Raw genomic sequence first — 24736 nt, 5'->3', positions numbered from 1 at the left:
CACAGCTTGGGGTTTGAAAGATAGTTGGTCATCAAATTTGATGCCCAAATTGCGGGCAGATGTAATAGTGTTGGGAGGGGATTCTGCCTCCGCTGACCAGCACATTTTTGGGGAAAACAAATTATGACTCCCGAATGGCAGAATTTCTGTTTTTCCGGCGTTACATTTTAAATGATTGTTGGTCATCCATTTAAAAGTTGCTGCTAGACATTCCTTGAGCTCTTCCTCGGCACCTGGCCGTTCCCTGTCCAGCACCAGAATGAGTTGGGTGTCGTCAGCGTATGAGATAGAACTGATCTGGAATGACGCGATCAGTTTCACTAGGGGTACCATGTACAGGTCAAAAAGTACAGGACTTAAACTTGAGCCCTGAGGGACCCCTGAGCTGACGTCTTTAGCCTCAGACTGATATTGGCCCAGCACTGTAACTTGGCGTCTGTTGCTCAGGAAGTTCCTAAGACATGCCAAGACCTGTCCTCCTACCCCTGCGGCAGCCAACCGGTCCAATAAGATGTTATGTGAGACCGTATCGAAGGCTGCCGACAGGTCAAGTAGGATAAGGACAGCCTTCTTTCCTTGATAGACACCTCCCCTGTTTGCTGAAGTCCGTTCTTTCTTTTTCCGCCCCAGCCTAGCGCAGATCCAGAGATAACTACCCCTGTAGTCGCTTTTTTACTACTTTTTTTTCAACTTTTGGCAACTTTTTTTCTGGGTCTTCAACTGCTTGTGCACGAGAGATGTCCCATTGAAGAACTGTCTTCAAGCTTTGCGCAGCCTGTCACAAAATGATGTCTGTGACGGACCCGCACCTCGTGTGCCTTTGGTGCCTGGAGCTCAAGCACGACCCGAAGTCGTGCTCCGACTGTTGGGCCATGAATCCCAAATCTTTGTAGGAGCAGTCCTGAAAGCTGTTGGAGGCCCGGCAGTCGGCTACGCAATGTTCCTGGTCCCACGCAAGAGGAAGGTCTCGAGACTGGTCACGGAGGCCCCACACCTCGTCGCACTCCATATCGTCCAGGTTGTCGGGTAAGTCCCAACACAAGAGGAAGACGAAGAAGCACCGTCGCTCTTCGCCTTCTCCCTGTCAGTCGGCTGACGTGATGCTGGACCTAGAGCATCGTTGCTCAAAGCCTCAGACTTTGGTGCCTCCTTCTGGGACGACTCCACGCCTCGCTTCCACCCTGGGAGCTGGAGCTTCCCCTGCCCAGCTTCGTGCATTTTTTTACGAAGCCCTCCCCTTGGACACCATGACTTCGCAGGCATGCGTTCGGGCCCAACCGGACCGGAATCCTGGGCCTTCGATGCTGGCGCCCGAGGGCTCTCATGGTTCCAGATCTGGATCGACACCGTTCGATCTCACCTGGAGGATAATTTTGTTCCCCTGTGCATCCTTGGTGTTCCCTATCGCCCAAAAGGTGGTGATGAGGATTGGGAGGGGTCGTCTGACCCTTTAACAGACCAGCTAGATGAGCCGGACTGGAGAGAGGACCTGGGTGATGCCAGTGGTCTGGACACTTCTACTGACCTTAGCATGCTTTCTCCCCCTGCCGTGGCTACGTAGGATGGAGCGTCCTATGCTGTGGTAGTGAGCAGGGCAGCTGAGGCCCTGGGCCTTCAGCTCCCTTTGGTGGTAGTCAGGACTAATCTCCTGACGGAGGTGCTTCAACCGGCAGCGACTACATCTGAGCCCCTGTTGCCATTCAATGAAGCCCTCACTGATGTCCTTCTGGGCACCTGGTCCAAGCACAGCAGAGGGGCTCTTGTGGAAAGTTTGATCGCCCGCTCAAGGCTCCGGACGACTCAGTTTTCCTCACCCGACACCCTTACCTAGAGAGCTTGGTGGTCCAAGCCTCTTCATCTAAGGGCGCATTCCCTTCTGCTCCCCCAGATAGGGAATCCAAGAGACTGGATCATCTTGGGAAGTGCATGTTCTCTTCCTCCAGCTTGGCATTGCGGTCCGTGAACACCGCATGCCTCTTGGGCCAATACTCCCATACAATGTGGGATACGGTTGCGCAAGTGCTCCCTCAGTGCCTGGAGGAGGGTCGGGCCGTTTTCTCCAAAGCAGTGGTGGACAAATTCATGATTCGTTGTGGACTGGATAGCACTTACTCACTGGACCGAACGATTGCCACATAGGTTGCCCTTCAGCGCTATGCCTGGTTGAGGACATCTGGCTTTTCGGGGGATGTCCGGGCAACCCTACAGAACATGCCTTTTTGGTGACCAGGCCGACTCTGCGCTGGAACACTTTAAGGATTCTCGAGCTACGGCCAGGTCCTCGGGCCTCACAGCAACGACCCTTCCACCTCAGTCTGCTTTTCGCCCCATTTGTGGCTACGGAAGAGGCACCCCAACACGTCCAGCCACCGGTTCACGCAAGCTACTCAGTCTGTGTGGTCGTGGGACCTAGCGGCGACGTTCTGGGGGCCAGCGGGAGTGCCAGTCCACCCTTTCTACCCCTGCAGCCGCCTCCAAACCTTCCTAATCCGACCTTCCAGGGCCACCAGAAGCCAGTGGGCAGCGGGATTCACCATCACCTCCCCCACTGGCAAACCATCACGTCGGACATATGGGTTTTACAAATAGTTTGACGGGGCTATTCCCTCCCCTTCGAAACTACCCCTCCCTCCATGCCACCGTCTTTCGAACGCATGTTGGAGGATCATTTGGCACTCTCCTTCAGGAAGTTTCGGCTCTCTTGGGCAAGGGTGCCATCGAGAGGGATCCTATGCCAGAAGTAGGTTGTGGTGCCCAAGAAGGACAAAGGCCTGCGTCCTAGTCAAGATCCTAGGGCCCTCAACCGCTTCCTCTGGAAGGAGAAATTCAAAATGCTAACCCTGGCTCAGGTCATGTCTGCTCTCGACCCTGGAGACTGGATGGTGGCGTTGAAGTTGCAGGACACTTTTTTTTACATCCCAGTCCTGCCAGCCCACTGGTGCTACCCGCGGTTCATGGTAGGCCACAAGCATTTTCAATTCACTGTGCTCCCCTTTGGCCTTACCAGCGCCCCTTGGGTGTTCATGAAAAAGTGATGGCGTTGGTCTCAGCTCATCTGCGCATATTAGGGGTTCCTGTCTTTCCCTTTCGCAATGACTGGCTGTTGAAGGTGGGCTCGCCCCAGGCTCCCACTTTCAGACTACGGCGGACCACCTGGGCTTGCTGGGGTTCCCTATCAACGTGCCGACGTCACACCTGACTCCCTCTCAAACGCTCCCTTTCATTGGGCACAATGCAGTTTCGGCCCTATCCTCCCGAGCAGCGAGTCCGGGATATTCGGGCTACGATATCGATGTTTCAGCCTCTATCCTGGATTTCGGTGAGATTGACCCTGAGGCTGCTGGCCCTCATGGCCTCTTGCATCCTGCTGGTGGATCATGCCAGATGGCATATGCGGGCTCTGCAGTGGGAACTGAAGTTCCAGTGGGCGCAGCACCGGAGTAATCTTTCAGACTACATCCAGCTCTCGGACGGGACTGCACAACAACTGCAGTGGTGGCTTACGAACCACGCTTGGGTCAGAGGCAGATCCCTCTCCCTTCCCCAACCAGACCTCACAGTGGTGACAGATACATCACTCCTGGGATGGAGCGGCCATCTGGGAGAGGTGGAGTTCGGAGCTGTCTCGTCTCTGGCGGAGTCAGGGCTCCATATCAACCTGCTGGAACTCCAGGCCATTCATCTGGCACTATAGCCATTTCGTGCCTCTCTCAAAGGGAAAGTGGTGCAGGTGTTCACAGACCACACCACCACCATTTGGTACTGTAACAAGCAGGGCCGGGTGTGGTCGTGGACCCTATGTCAAGAGGCTGTTCGTCTCTGGACATGGCTAGACATCAGGGCATGACCCTGGTGGTTCAGCACCTGGCAGGTTCTCTGAACGCCAGGGCGGAATAACTCAGCTGATGGTGCCTGGTGGATCACGAATGGCGTCTTCACTCAGAGATGGTGCAATGTCTCTTTCAGCAGTGGGTTTGCCACTGAAGAGAGCGCTCAATGTCAACAATTCTGCGCGTTGGAATTTCCAAGGCGACACTCGCACTGCAACACTGTTCATCGCAAGTGGACCTGTGGCCTCCTGTACACTTTTCTGCCTGTACCACTTCTGCTCAGAGTGCTGAAGAAGATTGAGTGCGACTGGGCCCACGTCAATCTTGTGGCTCTGCACTGGGCACGAAGAGTCTGGACCGCAGAGCTACTGAGCATGGACATCGATCCTCCACTTAGATTGCCTCTTCAGGAGGATCTTCTGTCGGAGCAGCAGGGGAGAGTTCTTCACCCAAACCTGTCCTGACTCCACCTCTTTGCATGGAGATTGAGCGGTGACAGTTGACAGCTTTTGACCTTCCTCCCGAAGTCTGTAACGTTATCTTGGCAGCCAGGCGTCCCTTCACTAAGACTGTATACACCTGTTGACGGAACAAATTTGTGGCATGGTGCACAGCAAAGGCTGTGGATCCCCTTTCTACCCCTCTTTCTGAGATCCTATTGTACATACTTTCTTTGGCCCAGCAGAGCTCTGCCCTGGGTACTCTTAGGGCTATCTTTCGTCCATCTCTGCGTTCCTTTAGCTTTCAGATCTTTGTTACCGCCCCTATTGTACAGAGATTCCTCAAGGGAAGGGCATTACTCATCTCTTACTTCCTTCTCCTTTCGTAATGCCCCAGTGGGACTTAAACCTGGTCTTAACCTACCTAATGTGCGCTCCCTTCGAGCCTCTCCACAACTGTCCTCTCAGGCTCCTCACTCTGAAGACAGCCTTCCTTGTTGCCATCACCTCTGCACGCAGAGTGAGTGAGCTCCAAGCTCTTTCTTCTAAGCCCTCTTTCTTCTCTGTGCATCCGTACAGAGTGGTGCTTAGGACAAAGCCTTTGTTCCTTCCCAATGTGGTAAGGCCCTTTCACATTGGACAAACCATTACTTTACCCACCTTTTTCCCACATCCGCACCCTTCCAAGGAGGAGGAAAGACTCCACTGTCTGGACCCCAAGCGTGCGCTATCTTTCTGCCTTGATCACACAAAAGATTTCCGGGTGGATGATCAACTCTTTGTTGGCTATTTGGGTGCCAAGAAAGGTCGGGCAGTTGAAAAGCAGACATCTATAGATGGGTTGTCCTTTGTATAAAAATGTGCTCCGCTTTGGCAAAGAAGGAACCTTCAGTGGGGCTCTGTGCTCATTCTACCAGAGCTACGGCAGCCACCACTGCTCTTGCTCGCGGAGTTCCTCTCCTTCACATCTGTCAGGCAGTCACGTGGGCATCCTTGCACACATTCACTAGACATTACTGCCTGAACAGCCAAGTCTGGAGGAACAGCTATTTTGCCCAATCTTTCCTCCAGGACTTTCTGGTGTGAACCGAGTTTACAGACCCTCCTCCGGGGTTGGTATTAATGGGGTATCTATTTTTTTAATTTTGTTTATTTGTTTGAGGACTTTTATATAGCGCTGGCTAGACCCTGAGGTATCAGAGTGCTTTACAGGAGGACAAGTGAGTTACAAGTTACAAATTACAGGGTTACCTAGTACAACAACATATAAACAATGTTACGTGATTGTAGGGGGGGAAAAGAGACACAGCTGAGAGACGAGGAAAACAATGTCCAATGTCCGGCTGAGTAGGTGACAGCCGAGGGGCTGAACAAAAGCTGATCTCTTCTATAGCTGTCTAGGCAGCTTCACCGGGCATCAGCCATATTGCTCGGTCTGTTCTAAGGTAAGGAATCTATAACCAACAGTCTCTTTCAGATGAACAAGTTACTTACCTTCAGAAACAATGTATCTGTAAGAGACATAAGTTAGTTATAGATTCCTTACTGCCCCACCGATCCTCCCCGCTCTGCGAACTGACTTCTGGGGACAGGGACTCCCTTACAGGGCCCACGTTTAGCGCATCAGTGTCTTGCATGGCTCTGCGCTTCCGGCATGGAAAGTCAAGTCAGAAGTGACCTCAGCGCACAGGGGCGGTGTCTATATAGACACCGTGATGTCATTCCGGCGAACACGATGCCGACGACTGACGAGGAGTCGACTGAACCCACCTACCGACGCGCAGGGTTACTGCTGAGAAAAATTCTCCGGATCCAGTCTGATGCCTGGGGTAATTCTAAGGTAAGGAATCTATAACTAACATATGTCTCTTACAGATATATTGTTACCCAAGGTGAGTAACTTGTTCTTTACATCTTATCTTTCACTCTTGCTTTCCTTTTTTCTCTTTCTCTCATGCTTTCCTTCATTCCTTCTTAACCCTTCAATCTTTCCTTCTTTCTCTCTTGGTCATCCCGCTTTAATTCCCTCTCGCCTTCTTCCCTTCCTTTTTTCTTTCATTTGTTCTTTTTCTTTCTCTTGTGCTTTTTTCTTTCCTTCTTTTCATTTCCTTCTTCCATTTCCATTCCTTCCTTCTATTTTCTTTCTCTTGCTTTCCTTCCTTCTTTCTTCCCCTCTTTCATTCCCTCTGTCTTTCCCCCATCTCGTCCTTTCCCTCTTTTCTTCATTCTTTACTTATATTTCCTTATCTTTCTTTCTTGCCTTTCTTTTTTTCCTTCCTTAGTTTTTTTCTTTCTCAAATATAGAAGGCTTGCATCCAATGCTGGACTCATTGAAGTTTGTGTTAGCCAAGACCTTTTGATTTTTTAGTAAAATGGTGTATATAACATAGTTATTTGTACGGGGTTCCCGCCAGGCATCCATTAGTCTGCATTAAGGGGCAATGAATCAGCCCACTTCAGCCATTGGCAGACAAAGCAAGTTAGGGCATGCTTCCCTTTCACAAGGGTCACATCCACACAGAACGTAGTTCCCTTTAGTGCCAGGGAGTGCTTTAGTAATATTTTGTTGTGTTTTTTAAGACCCCAAAATATTTTTTGCGGGAGTCAAATTATTATTTTCATTTTATTTTTTTAGACTTTGCAAAAACCATAACAAGAATTGCCAGTCTGGTGGCCAACACCATGGCCAACACCATGCCTATTGGCTTTCCCAATGCTTTTGTGCTTATGATGCTTATGATGCTTTGTAGAAAAGTTATCCATTCTGCTGATTTTGTTTTAAAAAAACATTTGTGTTTTTTTTTTGCAGACGAGATTATTCTGGAACATGCTTGTTTCTAGAGGAGTTAATTACAAAACAAATGGGTGCAATGGAGAAGCGGCTGCTGGACCACATCGACAATCGCATAAATAGACTCCAGGAGCAAATGGATGCCAGAATGGGGCTGCTGGTGAATTTACTTCAGAACTCGCACATTGCCTCAGGAGAAAGAAAAACCAATGGGGAAGTTCACATCTTCAGTGATATGTAACCTCTACATAGCACTTGCTGCTACCTCAAGGAGTCTCGTAACTGTCCTTCCTGGCCATTCAGAAGCAAGAGTTGTGTACAATCAGCCTCTCTTTGTGATATTTTCACATTTTCTTTGGGCCTTTTAGACCAAATATATTGGGTGCAAGTTCTTTGCGCTCGCATAAAAAAGAAATTAGAAAAAATAATTAATTTTTAAAATTTAGATTTGTGCTACTCCCATCTGACCTACAGGCAGCAGTGAAATGCCACAAACAACATAGACATCAATGGTTGGTCCGCTAGGCATGGTCCACTAGGCATTACACAACTGAGTCTAGATCTTTTGCAAGCCACTCAAGGTACAGTCCTGTGTGGGTGCTCTTGGTAGAAATCTGACTCGAGCTGGCATTAGATTCCCTTTAGAAAGAAATGGTCAAGAATGGAAGGTACTGAAAAAGCTACTGTGTCTTCTCTTAACATGTGCTGCGCCCCTCTGTGTACAGACGTGACCTATCTGCTCCAGCACTGAAGACTACCCTGAACAGGAATCTTAAGACCAGAGATTTAAGAATGTAAAAAACTTTTTAATATTTATAGTGTGTTGCTGTGGCAGTGGGTGAGAGGATGAAGGTTCGCTGTGACAGTGTAATGCAACCCAAACTGCAGAGACACCCAGTTATGAGGGCTCTTGGTCGAAGCCTGCATGGCACAGAGCCGTCATTGTAGCAGTTACCGGTTATCGTAACTACACAGGGCCCAACACAACTCTAGCGGGCACTCTTCATGAACGTGTACCAGCTGCTCTGCAAAGCTGCACCATACAGCTGGAGTTCAAGGGTCTGGAGGTGCGAGACAGAGACTAGAACATGTACAACTTGTTGAAACGGTTCACATTTGTGTCTACCGGTTTATTTCCAGTATTGTTGGGACAGGCAGTGTTGCATAGCCAGTAGCGACTGAGGATTACAACCAAGTAACAGTTTTAATGTCGGCAATTTTGTCCTATGATAACTTTTATATACAAAGTATTGTTAAAAAGTATTTCTTCAAATATCAATGTGTAGATGGTAATTTAAAGATAATCTCACTTTGTATTACTGTAAAAACTGTTGGGGCTGCAGTTTAATTAGAGCTGCTCATAGATTAACTATTTATATTGGTAATAAAGCCCTTACTCAGTTTTCCATTTATTTGCCGTGCTCCTATTTAGAATGCACTTCATTGGTGCCTCCAGACTGGTTTGTCAGTGTGCAGCCCTTTACAACACAATATTGCAGAATCATTTGCTATGCGTAACTCTCTCTCAGTCCTCTTATTTTGCATGTTCTAATTCTTATCCAAATGTCTTCCCCATTTCACAGTTGAATCCCTGTGCCTACCACAAAGATCCCTTCCTCAGGGTGCAGCTTGCTTCTCTGTTGTTTATCGTCTGCTCCCTCAAAGCTCCACGCCTTAATGAAAATCTATTTTCTGCACCCAAATATGTATTCTTTATCTGCTGAGCTCTCAGTCTTCATCTCTAATTTTACCTTCTCTCCTTGCCTCCACATACCAAATAATTCCCTAGTATGTGAACACTATTTTAATTCCCTCTCAAGCCTCTCCTTATGCACTTATCATACAGCTCCATCCCTCCTCTCCCGTCTAAATCTTTCACCCCATACTTTCAAATAGCTTCTTTCTTCTCGCCCCTTCCGTTGCTTGACCTACCCCAGTTGCTCTGTAGCAGCTTTAAATTTTTTAGGTTTTATGCGGAAAAGCAGCTACCATGTAATCATAAAAATATTGCTGCTAGTATTGAGTTCAACATCTCGATAGGTACTGTTCGCGCTTAAAATTGGGTGTGTTCCTCTTAATGAGAGATCAACTGAGCTCTGTCTTAGCCTTGTCCAAAATTCAATCCTTCTCCATTTTGATGAGTTGAATAATTGTATATATTTAGACGCGAATTCCTCTTTTCTGAAATGAATACATAGCAATGTTTCTGGCATACTCCACGGCACTATACTTTTGGTTTCTCCTGCCTGCTCCTTTTTACCTTTCCCTCGTACACTCCAACTTCATATTTGCCTATCAGAGGTCTGTTGTTGGGTTCCTCATTTCAGTGAAGCTTGGATTAAAGTATTCATTTGACAGGGCTTATTCATTCTTTCCTCCCTTATTCCATACTGTCTGCTATCCTGTCACAGTTAAATGTAAATCCAGTTCTTGGATAGCACACAATTCACCCCCAAAGGGGTATCTCGGCGCTGCGGGCCGTTGGGAAGATTAAGCGAGCTATTGCCCAGAGTCGCATGTTGCTGGGCAGACCCCTGCCTCCGGAGCCGGGGATCGAACCGTGATCCCCAGCGGCCAGTGTCAATCGCCCTGGCGCCACACCTCTCCCCAGTTAGTGCTTTGCAGTGGCCTATGACCACCTGAAGGTGTCTTTTGGCCCATGCGTATCAGTGACTGCCTCTGAGGATCACTCCATGTATGGGTCCCTCTTTGCCTCTGTGTATGTGGGTGTATATTGGCATGTGTGCTTGGAAGTCTGCAGGTATGTGTACTCTGTCATTGTATGCTTGGATATTGTCTATGTTTATATTTTTGTAGATATATGTCGATAGACCAGCTGGCATCCAAACAAAGAAGCCGAGTCTGTGGCAGCCTAGTGTCTGTCTGAGGTGGGGGGAGTCCTAGAAATGGGTCATATATTTTGGAATTACCTCAATGTAGGTGTGTTATTAATGTTAGGGTGTCTTGTGTGTGTGTGTGTGTGTATGTATGTGTATATGTGTATATGTGTATGTGTATATATGTAATATATGTCTGTGGAGCCTCTGCTGATCATTGTGTTAACAGTCGGAGTATAACTGCACGTGTGAACACCAAGAGCACCACTCTATTATTGAAGTGGCACTGGAGAGGTTCTCCATAAGAAAACAACTGACAAGAATGCTATTGTATTTATTTTTATTTCATTTGTGTACAGCACTCCCCACACCTTCTCTGCCACTTCTTGTGGCTCTTCTGTGGATCTTATTTCTTCCCACCTCCGGTGATGATCAGTTAGATGCACCAAGGAACAGGAGAGACATTGGGTGGCATCACTTGCTGTTGGAGTGCCCTCTTGCTGCAGGTACCAAGGCAGGCCTTTAGAGGCCAGGCACCTTCTGGTACCTGTACCCGGAGTGGGTGTTCCTGTAAGACCTCAGAGCCCCCAGCACCAGGATCACTGCGTTAACGGCCAGTACCACCACAGCGACGAGGAAGATGCCAGTGGTGCCCTGCGACCCTGCAGTAGCATCAGACTGGAGGCTGTTGATAGCATCTGGGCATGGGAAGAAAATAATTCACGAGTCAATGAAATATATTTCAGTCCTACATCTTTTTTTTTTTTTTTTTTTTTTTTTTAAGCAACCTAAATGCTATCCTCTCCGAGCCGGGACTAAGACAGATAGTGCCATCCTTGACCAGTTGAGGCAGCAACTGCTAAGCTTGATAACGGGCATGACATTTGTAGAGCACACATCACAAATGTGATTGTCAATACATGTTATTCTTGTCCATCTCGGCGACGGTCATCTGTAAGACTTACTGGTATAAAGTTGAATTGTTGAGTCAATCTGCTAGAATCGGAATTTGTGAAATATTGCTACAACCAGATTTTTACAGTAGTTGCACACCCTACTATAGTTGTTACATTATGAAAGTACAGGTCTTTCTCAGGAGGACTGCTGTACTTGAAGTTCCTCCCCTGACTAACAGCTGTTTAACATTGTATCCCTGTGATCTGCCTAAGTTGCTATTTCGGATATTATCTGGACTTGCAGACTCGGCATTTGAACCTGTTTTACACAAAAGGCTCAGTCTAAAAGTTTAAGAACCGATTTTAAATTACATTTGTATTGAAAAAACTTGTAGGAAATATTAAAGATTAACACACTGCAGAAAATATAAAACACAAACCTATAGCATGATAACAAGCCTGAGCAGAAACTGCAACGCTGTATGTGGTTAAAAACCTGTTTATGCCCAAATCCCTTATTGAAACAAGTAATGTGAAAAGGTCACATAAGGATACAAACGAATAAGGAAACTTAAGAGAATTTTCAGTTATAGGCCAACTCATGCTTAAAAGGACTAAAATCAGATGCAATTCTAAAACAAGACCATATCCACGTACCCCATGCCTTCAGACCGATCACGCCCTGATTAAACCACGGGGACAGGTAATCAAATTAGCCCAGTACACAAAGAGATCTAAGTTGCCTGATTAGACAATGGGTGTAGGGAAGTAAATTAGTTCTGAGCACACGGAAGTCTTAGGTGCACAATACTGGAAGCATATACTTCACTTAAATTACATTTACCATACAGCACATATGCATTCGCAATCAGATGAATGCTCACTTTACAAGCATTTTTGAGAGTTTAATAATGTGTAATGGATTGGGTCGGAATTTGGGGTTATAAGGTCTCATGTCTTCAAATGTTTTTCCATCTTAAATCTGTAACCTGCAAGTCAGCCATTAGTTGCCGTCTATAAAAGACCTTTGTAATATCATGTATTAAATAGCCTGCCTTCCAGTAGGAAATTGAGAAAGCCTTTAGTAGAACTGAAATGCAGACTGTGCTGTATGCTGAAGGTCTTTCTCCCTGTCGCGACTGTTTGTACGCACTGTCTTTGCATTGCCATGAGGAATCCATGAGGTTATTGCATTTTGGAGGTTCCAAAGACACCCCACAACAGTTGGCAAGCCAGATAGGAGATCCATTTTGCGACCACCTGACTGCGACCACCGGACGACTGCCTAGCCCCGATGCAGAGATCAATCCAGACTGTGTGATGAGGTAAGCAGAAACTGTGTTTCAACTGAAGTTCTGCCTGTGCTAGGGGTTTGGGGAGGATCTGGGTATTGCCGGAGAGGGCGGATCATGATCTTAGTGCATTAAACGTGTCTTTCTTGGTAATGCTAAACACAGGTGTAGATATGTTGTAAATATAAGATACAAGGTTGAAAGAGACATAAGGGTACTGCATGCAAGATTGTGTACATATGATGCACAAAAAAGTTAAGACTCCTACATAACTAGTAAACCTGTGATTCCCATCGGCGAGTTGGAAGTGGTCAGTTTTGGTACTTTGAAATTAGAAAGTGCCCATATGTGTTCCAATTGACATAGAGGGACAGCTGAAAGGCTGGTGTCACTAAACTTTACCTCCAGTTAAAATTTGAACACTCCGATTACCGGTCCTGGACCTAATGTCCATAAAGCCACTCCATGATCTCTAAGATGCATGGTTTGAAAGGAATCTCTTCTAGGGATTGGAGGAAAGTGGCCTGTGGTTGCCAGTTGCATTTACCAAAATGTAGAATAGAGATGTGATTATCTCCCTGGAATAGAAGTCATTTTGTATATTGTTTTGTTGAAGATGAACACGTCTTCCAGTGAAAATTGGGCATAGTATGATGAGGTCATGTAGTATCGAATAGTATGAACATTATTGTTTGGAATATACATTGCATATGCAAAAAGTTTGTATTGCTATGTTCCCCATATAATTGGTGAAACAAAATGTTTAAAGTTGCATGTATATTGCAAAAGCAATAAGTTACACAACAGCACATCATTTTCCTATTTTTAAGATGTGTGCAAGCCTATTATAAACAAAGTAATATCTAAACAGATAAGAAAAGAGGTTAATGTAATGCAATAATAAATATACCTCATAATGGAGACTCCCTTAGAGCATATTCAAAAGGTTTTCCCAAATAATAATAAGAAACTGCAAAAGTATAGCCTAGAGTGGTTTAAAGTCATCCAAAAGCAGATAATTATCTGGCCTAAAGAAGGAAACTTTGATGATAATATAATTTTACATGTTGTCACATAACTCTGAAGTAAATATACAGGAGCCAAATTGCAGAAAAGGCAAGCCACAGTAGCATTGTGAAGAATCTTTTGTGAAAAGGCAAAAGACTCCTCACCTGAAGATACCCCGAGTAGCCCATATGTTCCACTACCGACATATAATCCTATTAGCCCCACTCCCATGGTACCTAGCCTCTACCCACTTTTGCAGCTACAAGAAGCAGCTGTGGGGTTTGGAACCCTGCGATTGCAACCCCTCCACCTTCCCGAAAGCCACCCCCAAGTTCACTCAGCAAGGGTAGGAGACTCCCAATTTTCAGGGCATCTAGAAGTGTAGTTTATACTGCACCAAGACGCATCCTTTCTCCAGCAGGACAAAAGCAAGAACAGAATCCATGGGATAGTGATGACCCCACAGAAAAGGGGTGATGCAGGGTGGAGTAACCACGTGCATAGGACTATAGGCATAGCACAGCGACTAGTATCTCAAGGAAGAAAACAGGAGAATAGAAGCACTGAAGATAGTTCAATCCCTTGGCAAAGGAGAAGGGGAGTGTAATAGTCTCACCGAGAGTGTACAAGACTGACTAACACAAAGTGAGAGTAGGAGAGACACAAGTGAGGTGAAAGGAGTATAAGGATGACTTGCCAGAACAAACTCTGAGAATTTATGGGAGACTAACGGATAGGATAAAATCTATACACTGGCATGTAGAGTGCATGGGGGAGCTGCTTAAAACCCCATTAGCAAGTCACCCCACCGAAGATTTCCAAGAGAGACCCTTTATTGAAATTGTTGGTATGAAAGGAAGGGGTCCAAGACCAACACAAGTAATTCAAAATAAATTGTGATTTGTATACAATAAATTCAGAAAGCAAAGCTATTGAATGCAAATGAATTTAATTCAGATTTGCATGCATATCATTTTCATTGATTGTAACTCATAATACATTTTGTTATAAACATCACAGGTTTAAATGTACGTGCCCACATACACAACGGGAAGGAAAAAAAGGGGGGATGAGTGAGGGAAGTGTCAAGAAAAAAGGGTAGGGGTAATCTGTATAAGTCAGTGACAAGTCATCATTCTTGATTCACAAAACTATGTACAAGTGGTCCTAATTGGTAGAAGGCCACATACAAGGCTCAAAAGAGTCCTAAATTGTTATTAATGGACAAAAGCCTGACTCCGTTAGAGCTGTTAATGTCTTATTAGGGATCGGAGTAGGTCAGGGGTAACGTGGTCAACGTTTCGACCCGGAATAGCCATAGGAAAATGTTCCTTACAAGTCGGGTCTTCTTCAGGACGCAGAAAGTTGTGGGTGGGCGCCTCCTAGGGAATAGTTAAGGAACCAAATTAGAAAACACAACCCACCTGTCATTTAATCACAAGGAGGGCGGATAAATGAAGAACATTTCATCAGTTAAAAACGTGTTGTCAAGAGCGTGCCAAAAGCACATACTTAAACATTAAAGATTTAACAGAGTCCAAAAATTTGGCTCACCTATCGCAAGAGATGACAGAGCTCAAAAGTTGATAAATCGTCAGATCAAAGATGAGCTTCTCGAACAATCAAGTAGAAAATTGATAGAGGCGGTGGAAGGATTACCTAAATTAATCAGACCGGGTTTGACCTATGATTGGGTTATCGTTTACATGATGATGCTGTTAAACATAAGTAGTTTAGGATTCTCACCACTTATACTCTATAAAATTCAGGTCGGTCGAATTGGAGGAGTTCATTGGTTCATAAAAACTGGTTGAATGTTGTCACCTTAATTAAGGAGACAGGATATTACCATTCTAAATATTACATTGTTAATTCATAGTTATCAAATGACATAATCTGGATCTTTCAACTCACCATTAAGGCTATTATTGGAAAAACAATGGAGAGTAGATTCTTCAAAATATGGGACAGAAAATTGTGCTGTAACCATGGGGTTCTTGATAAATTCTAGCAAAAAATGCCTACATAAGAAGGACAAGGAACAGAAAACAATTGAAATGGGATTGGACAGATTTCACTATATTGTCCGTGAGTTAGTAAAGTCAAAGACAGCTTACCGTTCAACCTTTTGCTTGATTACCTCTCAGAATAGGAGTGGGCTAGTTAAAGCGGAGGGATGAGAGTTGAGAGTCCCGCCTAAGGAATATATATGAATGATTATATATATAACGGAGGTAAGGGACCAAGTTGTGTTATAATCAAAAGAAAGAGTAAATGTTAAAAAACATCTTACCAGTTAGCCTTATTTCTCGATTATCTAAGTTCAAAGAGAGTTATTTCAGAGATGGGCGTTGTAGAGGAAGAGATGCGAAAGATCAGCCTACAAAAGGTAAGGGAGGCATTTGTCAGCATCCGTGTCGTGTTACCTTCAAAAATAAAGGGATTAGAGCCGACTGTGTCGGGTGCTTACCTTCCTAAGCAGATATTCTTACAACGTTCAAATGTGGGTACGACTGCCTCCTGAAAAACAGTCAGGCGGCCGAAAATTAGATTAGGGCGCCACAACCGGGTTGCGCTCCGTGCGGTTTAACAGGTTTTTCAGGTATTGTTATCTTAGTTTACCTTAATGAGGACAAACGTCACGGAATCAATTTTAGGATTGGCATAGCCAATAGGTCTCGCATTTGGGACCTTTTAAGTGTTTAGCCATGCAACAGTTGATGTTGTTGCACCAAGGATATTGTGCTGCATAACTAAATACGTATAAGGTCCCAAAAGCAAGACCTATTGGCAATGCAAATGCTTGTTTAAACTTCGAGCTTTGCTTCCTTCTTTCAGTTCGATAGAAGGAGATGTGAAACTTGCAAGCAGCATTGTGTCCTGCAACTGTTCTCAATGTTAAGTATGCAAAAAATGTACTTGAGCAAGGAAACTATTCAAGGAGGGTAAACCGCAAACTTGTTCTGAGCAACTTCACGCCCGTTCCATTCTCATGTACAAAAACTCTTGCAATCTAAGCAGATGTAGCAATGTTTGGTATCTGAAGCCCACATCAGCGATGTCCGGTGCATGCTTCAGGAAAGTAACTTAGCAAAAACAAGTTCAGCCCTGCGGGTCACCCTCTTCAGTGGGACAGTCTTAAGAGAAAACAAGCATTTGCAATGCAATAGGTCTCGCATTTATGGGAGTTTGAGCTATTGACATTGTATATGACAATGCCAATAGCTCAAAACTATCGCAGATACAAGACCCATTGCATTGCAAACACGTGCTATAAAACTTTTAAAAAGCGTGAGGACAGCGTCCTGCCTGCAACAGCAGGCAAGACATAGCTATTTGAGAAAATAGTGCTCGGAGGCTGTAATTAAAGCCGACTGAGCAACACGACATGTAACGGGGTGTCGCCATGGGAGGTTGCAAAATGAGACCAGGCGGTACTAAGGAGGGACTACTAAGCCTTTTGACCAATGAACAGCTACAGTTTACAGTTGCCAATGGAAAATGTGGGAGGAGCGTCAAGTCCCTAACTCAATACAGCATGCTTTGCAGAGCAGCGCATGCTCTACCCAGGATCGACCCAAAAATAACAAGGGAAAGGTATAATATCTCCCAAAAACGACAATGCCTGAGCAGAAACCAAATACCTGTACTGTGAACTGTAGTCTAGTACTCTATCGACTTTCATTACAGAGTGCTTGCATTAATGCCAGAGACCCAGTTGGCATAGAGAAACAAGCCATGAACATCAAAACTAATGAAGGTTTTCAAAACTAACATAGACAAAACTGGCAAAGCTGTTTACACAATCTGAACGGCTCCATCAACAGAGCATGTGAAATCCGACGGAGAGTAAAAATTGTACACTGAGGCCTTGAAACCCTGCACCTTCGTCTCACAAAACTTCAAAGCTTCGGGGAGTAGATTGTACCAAAACACAGTGGACTGGTAGGGTTTTCACCTGACCACTTTTTACCGGCATGATTGTTTTTTAACCAACCGGTACATAAATTAAAAAAATCAGCTAAAGCTGTTATCTTTCCCCCTTAACAGTGCATACTTTGAACGGTAAATAATTCTATTTAAGTACCATGGCCGGGCCTTTACCCAATCTTAAAATATAAACAAATGGCATGTCATTTTCTCTGGAAAACACACTGAGGAGAGATTGGAACGTAATGCTTCGAAATGTGAAACGATGATGTGCTAGCTACCATTAGTATCAATACGTTCATGACATTTCCCTGAGTTCTAGCAGCAAGCTTACGCTATGTAGGTTTGCAAATTTCAAAAGGCGCGCGAATACCCGTGGTTGTCTTGACGCTGGTAGGTTAGCAGTTTAGGTAATTAATTCATTAATTAATAGTTTGAGCATTTGAACGATTTCGTTCTGAAAACAACAGAGCTCTGAAGTTACACATTTCTGTGCGTAAGTAGTTCATCCAGGCCAGCTTTTAGGTGACTTCTGAGTTTTGTAGTCTTGTTTAATCGCTTTAATAAATAAAAAATTACATTTTCCAGAATTCCAATTACATTCCTGGAGTGGCTGAACTCTTCTCGCAAGGACCTGGAAAACCTGACATGCCTAATTTATGCTTGCTTAGAGAGCTAAAACTTTGTAGAATAACATTAAGGGCTGCACGAAGAGGACAAGGACAATACACTTGACGATCGTACAAGTTCTTAAAGCTGATTCTTAATTTGCAAAAAGCGATCATCAGATTTCTCCTGAAGCAAATGTACGCGTTGCCAGGCAAGGGTGCGTACATTCCTACTACACAGGGACCGAACTGTAATCGAACACTGAGCATGTACATAGAGCTCTATTTCAGCAGTGCACATGCGCAGACTCTATATCTTCACAGTGAGAATGCTTCAAATAAGAGAAAACATGCGTTTGAAACCCTTTAAAGCTGTGGTTTCCAAAGTGTGCACCGCGGCGCCCCGGTGCGCCGTGATGAGAAGCCTGGGGCGCCGCGCCGCTGCCCAGGATGTGTCTTCCCTCCATGTAAAATGGGTGTGAATGACCAGACTCCGGCCGGCTCTTAGATGTCGCACGGACCCCGCCTTCGCCGCCCGGCCGCATGGTAGAGGCAGCGGCAGCGCCGTGTGACCCTCCGCATATCCTCGAGGGATCCATCAGGAGCCTGGATATTTCTCCCCTCCTCGGGCTTCCCTAGTATGTCAGACGCCCAGACGAGGTTCTGCAGCTATCGAAGGCCGAGCGGACAACAAGTCAGGGAATTGGCCTGAACAGTACTGGAATTGAAAAACAATTTTACTTCTGGGAATCCATAGATTGGGGGTCAACGTGTGGCAGAGGAAGGGGGCTTGGAGTCACGAATGGGCGGAGCTTTATTTATTTATTTATTTTATAGCATTTATAAGGCGCACAGCTACCCACAAAGGGTTTCCCATCTTTAAAAGCAAAGTGTAGCTGCCAACCATACCTGCAAATATTTAAGAGAAAAGTGGGAAGTTAAAAGAAAATAATCGGAAGAATGTATTTCTCCCTTTGAATTCTATCGAAGAAGATGCAATTGCAGGTGGGAGGCAATCAAAATAAAGCCATTCCGACCGGGTCTCCAGTCTGAATCGGGTCTATTAGCATGTATGCTGTCAACTTATACTTTTTTATTTAAATCTGCTGCGAAGAAATTGCCCACAAGGACACGTGGCAGAATTTTTTTTCTAGCTTACCTAATTGGTGACAAAGAGGCTGCATTTTAAAATATCGTACAGGGTAAGACACCTGCTGAAGAGATCTTTGTGTGCCCTGCAATTTTGAGGGGATTAAAATAGTGGTAACATAACTCTGTTGGTCAATGCAGTTCTGGGAGAGTTCTGTGGCTTGTTCAATCACATATTTGACTCAAAGTAGCATAGAGGGTCCATGTCCCTGCTGTAAAGCACATTGTGTAAAATTCAGATTGCATTTTATGTCGATAGGTAGGTGGTCTACTGCTCTTGCACTATGATAATTCCCCCAGCGCCCTGCTGCGGTGCCGGGTTGCTGTGAACCCTGAGCCCCTCGCGGGACATCCCCCACGCAGCGTGGATGGCCGGGACTTTGCGACCCCGCCCCACCTGCTGTCGGACCGGGGCAGCCTGGCGCACCGGAGCACGGCCCGGGGGGCAGTGCAGCACCCCGGACCCTTCCAGGCGGGCAAGTACTTCCCTTCACGAATCGCTATAGGGGCACATTCAGATTCACCATCGTCGTGCAAAGCCCTGGTGAGGAAGGCATGGAGAACCCCTGGCACTGCCAGCAGCAAGGGGCATGGGAACTAGATCACACAGAGCGTGGACATCCCCGGTGGGGGCACCGAGGGATACCATGTCCTGCGGGTACGTGACCATTGTACCGGGAATCTCAGCAACTCCTACATCCCGGGGGGGGGACTCTCAAAGGGGCGTGGCTGATGTAACAAAGGGCGTGGCCTAAAACACTCAAGCCAAAAATCCGTGCCTAGCACAGTGCGCTGCCTGACCCACTGGCAAAAAAATGGTGGGGAGCCACGGCCAACCGCCAACTCGGTCAAGGGAGCCACGGGTCAAAAATGTTTGGGAACCACTGCTTTAAAGCATTACCCGTCGTTTTTGCACACATCTGCGCATGTTGGCAGGTCAGTGCGCACACCGACGCAGGGACAGGATGTGCCTAGAAGATGCTTTAGTCCTACGTGCTTCCATGCTCCGCACATATATGTAGAGTCCTTGATATCTTTGGCGGATCTGTGGAAACTCAGGGGCCTGCCCCAGCACCAGCACAGCTCGAACCCACCTCTTTTATGGCTTCGCACCCTGGAAATGAAATAGGTCAGGTGACGCATGGTTCCACAGCAGTCCATGCACACCCCTGCCCTGTACCGTATCCCAATCACACATACAGCGCACTCTACTCCTGCACCCCAGAAATCCTCAGCCAGGCCAGGACTGCAGGTGTAGTCTTAATATCAGCACTACATCAACCGTGCAAGGGCAACCAGTCAACATGTCACATGCACAACCCAGTGCTTAATTTGTGCCGGTGCTTTCCGGATTCTTAGCACCGGCACTTAATTATCGGGGCCGGGTGTACACGGATTGCTGCACGTCATTGTTTTTTATTTTTGATATAGTTTATTACCTCACTACTGGACTTTGCAGTAGCAAAGAATATTGTGCAACCACTTCTCGTCCGCAGTACTGTCTGCGCGTCCATCTCCCGAATGGCTCAGTCTCACTCCTAACAAAGCTGTGGTGAGCCTGGCCTGCCCTGGCTGAGCCAAAACGAGAATCTTGTTGATTGCCTGGAGGCCACGGCTCTGAGTTAAACTTTAGTTACAGTGTGGCCGGCCCAGTGGGCGGGGCACTGATTTTGGGCTGTATTTTGGTTTTGTGGCGGCTGGGGCTGTGCGGCGGCAGGCAGCGTGCGCAGATTTTTTCAGATTGCGCATTGCGACACGTCCACGCCCCACCACCGACTCCCTAACGGCCATTCAAGGTCTGAGTGCCTGTGCGAGCCAGCGCGATTTCACCCGACCCTCCGACGACGATGCGAGGACTGGCAGCACCACCACGTGAGGCCGGCAGGCTGGCAGGCCAGGCCTAGTCAGTTAGACTAATTAAGGCATTGCATATCCTGGCCGCCGGACCCGCCACGAACGAACCGGAACCGAACCGGTAAGTCTTAACAAAGTTAAGAAACCAGAGCAGAGCTGCAGTGTTGCCTTCACACAACTCATGGTCTGCCTTCGCCACAGTCCTTACATGCAAGCAATTTTTCATTTTTGGTGCAGGTTAAGTTGTTTATTCCTTTAAAATTACTGCCGGTGTGGATATATATACTGGCCCGGTACTACATTGTGACTCTGGACGAGAGTGTTTTGATAAAGAGGGTGGAAATAATACTGCAAGCATAATAGAAGCCTACAAAGCACCTGTTATTGTTTTCCACCAAATTTGTGTCTAGAGTCCGACTCCAGCTGCAGTTAAATAACCATCTTACACTCAGGCAAGTAACAGTACAAGGACATGTCGCCAGCTAGTCACATGCACTCATAACCACACCGACAGGCGACGCAACAGCACAGTGAACCCATCCGCCCAACACCGGACATTTTGCAACTTGCTTTTATATGGTGTACGCATAATTATACATTTGCCGCACTTGCCTCATACCATCATCTCTTGCATATTTTTCCTTTTCTCGCATAATTTAGTCAACCCTGCCAGTTATACTATGATAAAGTACAGAAACTAAACAGTTCACATGACTTACCCCAGTAAAACAAGCGTCTTCAAATAGGTCGTGTCTCCAATGAATGTCGCTGATTCGCCTTCTTTGAAAATGTTCAGTACTGCACGTTTAAATACGTAAAAATGCACGTAAAAATGTCTAAACATGCCGCCCTAATCATGCAGCTTTTATGACTAATGAAGGCGTGGCGGTGGCGCCAGTAATACGCCTGCTCCCGATCACAACACAGAAAGTGAGAATTATCACAGCATGAGGCCCCAAAGTAATAATTATCACAGCATGCCGAGAGGCGCCCCACGCTGCTGGAGCACTCAACTGCGCATTAATTATAGTTGAGTGCTCCAGCAGCCTGGGGCGCCTGTTGACATGCTGTGATAAGTGGGGTCTCATGCTGTGATAATTGTTACTTGGGCGCCTGACGTGCTCCATATTAATTAACGCGCACAAGCCGATCCACTGTGAAGCGCGTTCACAGACCTGAATCGGCTCGTGCTCATACTAGAATCGGCTCGTGCACAGGTCTGTCTCCGGGTCTGTCTCCCTTGGAGGCAAACACGGCAGCTATAAGTCTCGTTGGCGGCAGCATTTCACACTGCAACGCCAGCGAGACCTAAAAAGTGTGTTTGTGCGCATGCACATGCGTGTACATGTGTGTGCACACATATATATTTAGCAGTGTACCATGATCCACCCATGTTCCAGTCCATGGACCGAGGACATTTTGCAATAGAATCCATCTTTAAATGCAAGTATAAATTGAATTTAATGTTAGAGCTCCCTAATGCGAGATCTTCAATCTATAAATGTTTAATGGTAGGGCACTTTACTCTAAAGAGATGACTTTAGTCCGAAGAATAATGCCTGCACCCCACTCCGCCAACTTAAGGCGCTTTAGTAGGGCTTATTTCGCAGTATTCAAATTTTTAAAACTGTCACGGGAAGTGCCGCCCACCTGTGACAGAGAGTGACTCCATGCCCAGCGTACTTCCTCCTCTTTTCCCCTGGTTTTAATCAACAGTGAAAATAATAAGCAACAAAACCGCAGCGAAAGAGCCTAATGGAGGAAGCCAAGGCTTCCAGATGATAAGATATGTTATAAACACGACTGCTCTGTAGAAATGCTATTGACCAAGCCAAAAAACTTCCCGGGCATTAAGATGAGCAGCTACGAATATCAGACACAAAACTCTCACAGCTGAGAAAAGAGAAACTAGCTCGGCCGCGAAAGTGAAAGCGACCGCGCTGTGTTTTATTAGTAACATGATCCACAACAACAAGGGAGGAATGCAGCTGCCTCAATGCGTGCCGCTGCTCGCTCCCAACACCAAAGCGCTATGGGAGTGAACATTTCAAGAAGAGGTGGGACGTGCACCGCCTCTGGCCATTTTGCGTGCTTTCATTACTGAAAGACACACGCAAAGGCCAATCAGATGTGTGGGAGGAGTCTGACCGACACAGAGAAGTTTTGAGTGATTACATGAAACCTCCCATAGAGCAACGCATGCACGCTGCGGTAGCTCGATCTAAAAATGGACCCAGGAAGTATGTCAGGGTTGGGAGGTGACAGGAGGTAATACTGTATGAGTTTTATAATGTAGTTAAGAAAGGGTTGCCTTCTGACGTGCAGGACACCTTAGTTAACATAGTGGACATAAATACAAGTGCACATAATCCATTTTTGAAAGAGAAAGAAACAAAAGGAAGCGGCAGAGAACGCAGTTGCCAAGTTAGTGCAGCAGAAGCTGGCGAAGAAAGGAACAGTGGAAGGTTTTGTAGTGGCAACAGCAACTTGGATGACTGCAGCAACTGTGGGATCGGTCCCAGGGACCTCCCTGCAACAGTTGCCACAGCAACAGATTTATGTAAGGACACAGGGCAGTAGTAGAGGAGGAATAGGATGGGACCTCAAAGAAGGGATAAGGCATGTTAGTATTGTCAGAAGTTTGGGCATTTTATTAAAGACTGCAAAACTAAACGATGGGATATACAAAATGGAAGAGTAATTCTACAGTTCAGCCACAATTAAGTACGCAAATCATATACGAGTCCCAGACACCCTTGCCAAATTTGCAGCCACCAGCGATGCCCCAAGCACAGCTGGCACTGCCTCAGCAAAACTGCCAAGCACACCACCACCCCGCCACTCGATGGGGACTCCACTTCAAAGTGGAAAGGGAGGTTTAGTTGGTGTCAAATTATTCAGCTTGGCTGACTACAGCAGTAGATAAATTAGATCCAGCTAAATGTAAAAAATCAAGGAGAAGTAAACCCTCAGCCCCCTAGTTTAGTGAGGCGCTTAGCGCTGCCAAGAAGGTGTGCCGTTGACAGGAATGGATTTGGAGGTAAAGCTATGATACAAATGAAAAAGAAAGGTATATAACTTTGCTTGCAGAATATAAAAACTCATAATTAAGGAAAAGTCTGAATTTTATATTAAATCTATAGAGTCACCCTGCTGCTCTACTAGATCTTATTCCAAAAAGTTACAAAACCTTCCTGTCCTGCCAGTAAGAACAGGGAAGGGTGCAATCAGGACTTTTGCGACGCTTTCAGATAAAGTAGAAGTTATTTTTAACAGATTTTCCTCTGACATGTCTACGCTTCAGACCTTCTAGGATATTTACGCCAGGGGAAAATAAAGTATTTTTATGGAATTTAAATCTCTCTCTGAGGACCAAGTGAAACAGATCGTTCTTACTACCAAGTAAAGGTCTATGCAGCTTATTCCTGAATTGGTAGCCTCACAATTGACCACTATTTTCAATGCAATTTTCAGGATAGGTCTGTTTCCTAAGGTGTGGAAATCTTCATCTATTCTGCCATTGCTCAAGAAACACAACTTGAACATTTTGGAGCCTAATGCAAAATGTTCAAGTTGTGTTTCTTGAGCAAGACCAAGCTCTAGGCTTCTGTTTCCAGTTAAGTTAATTGAGAAGGAAATTAACTCTGTTATCAACATTATTGGATAACAACCATCTCCCAATTTGGGTTCCGTAAAGGACATTCTACGGAATCAACCCTTAATGTTGCCACTATGATGATTAGTGCAAAAAGAACAATTGAGGGACAGGGAACAATGTAATACATTCACCCCTGTACAGAGGTCTGGGCCTAAATCCTTCTTTTTGAGCTCCCCATGCCATTCCAGTTTGTCCCCAGCCATATGCAAATCAGTCTTGACCCTGCACCCAATGCAAACAGTCCAGCCAGGTCCTCCCTGGATTGGAAACAAACATCCTAGGGCCGGTTTCGGGGTTCCTCCCCTCATCAGCCAGGATCGCTTAACTCCCACGGCATGCAGAGCACTGGACCTACGTCTGGGCATACCCGTTCCACTTGGGGTGACAAATGCAAAAAGAACAATTGATGGACAAAATGCAGAACAATGTCATACATTCACCCC

At 46.0% G+C, this 24736-nt stretch overlaps 2 protein-coding genes across 2 annotated transcripts in view; one reads left to right on the top strand and one right to left on the bottom strand.

The window, feature by feature from the left end:
* Nucleotides 1–8464, top strand: part of C5H10orf88 (chromosome 5 C10orf88 homolog) — a 140710-nt gene extending 132246 nt beyond the window's left edge. The window contains exon 6 of the mRNA XM_086922982.1: nt 7080–8464. Coding sequence (XP_086779108.1) covers nt 7080–7302 — 223 coding nt within the window. The 3' untranslated portion in view covers nt 7303–8464. The remainder of the gene's footprint in view (nt 1–7079) is intronic.
* Nucleotides 8465–10226: 1762 nt separating this feature from the next.
* The window catches only part of CUZD1 (CUB and zona pellucida like domains 1), a 233754-nt gene continuing 219244 nt past the window's right edge, over nt 10227–24736 (bottom strand). The window contains exon 9 of the mRNA XM_086922981.1: nt 10227–10596. Coding sequence (XP_086779107.1) covers nt 10421–10596 — 176 coding nt within the window. The 3' untranslated portion in view covers nt 10227–10420. The remainder of the gene's footprint in view (nt 10597–24736) is intronic.

Source organism: Lissotriton vulgaris, chromosome 5 (genome assembly GCF_964263255.1).
Source record: "Lissotriton vulgaris chromosome 5, aLisVul1.2, whole genome shotgun sequence".
NCBI classification, from domain to species: domain Eukaryota; kingdom Metazoa; phylum Chordata; class Amphibia; order Caudata; family Salamandridae; genus Lissotriton; species Lissotriton vulgaris.
The sequence above is the reverse complement of the archived record's forward strand: the minus strand, read 5'-3'. Positions and strand labels throughout refer to the sequence as shown.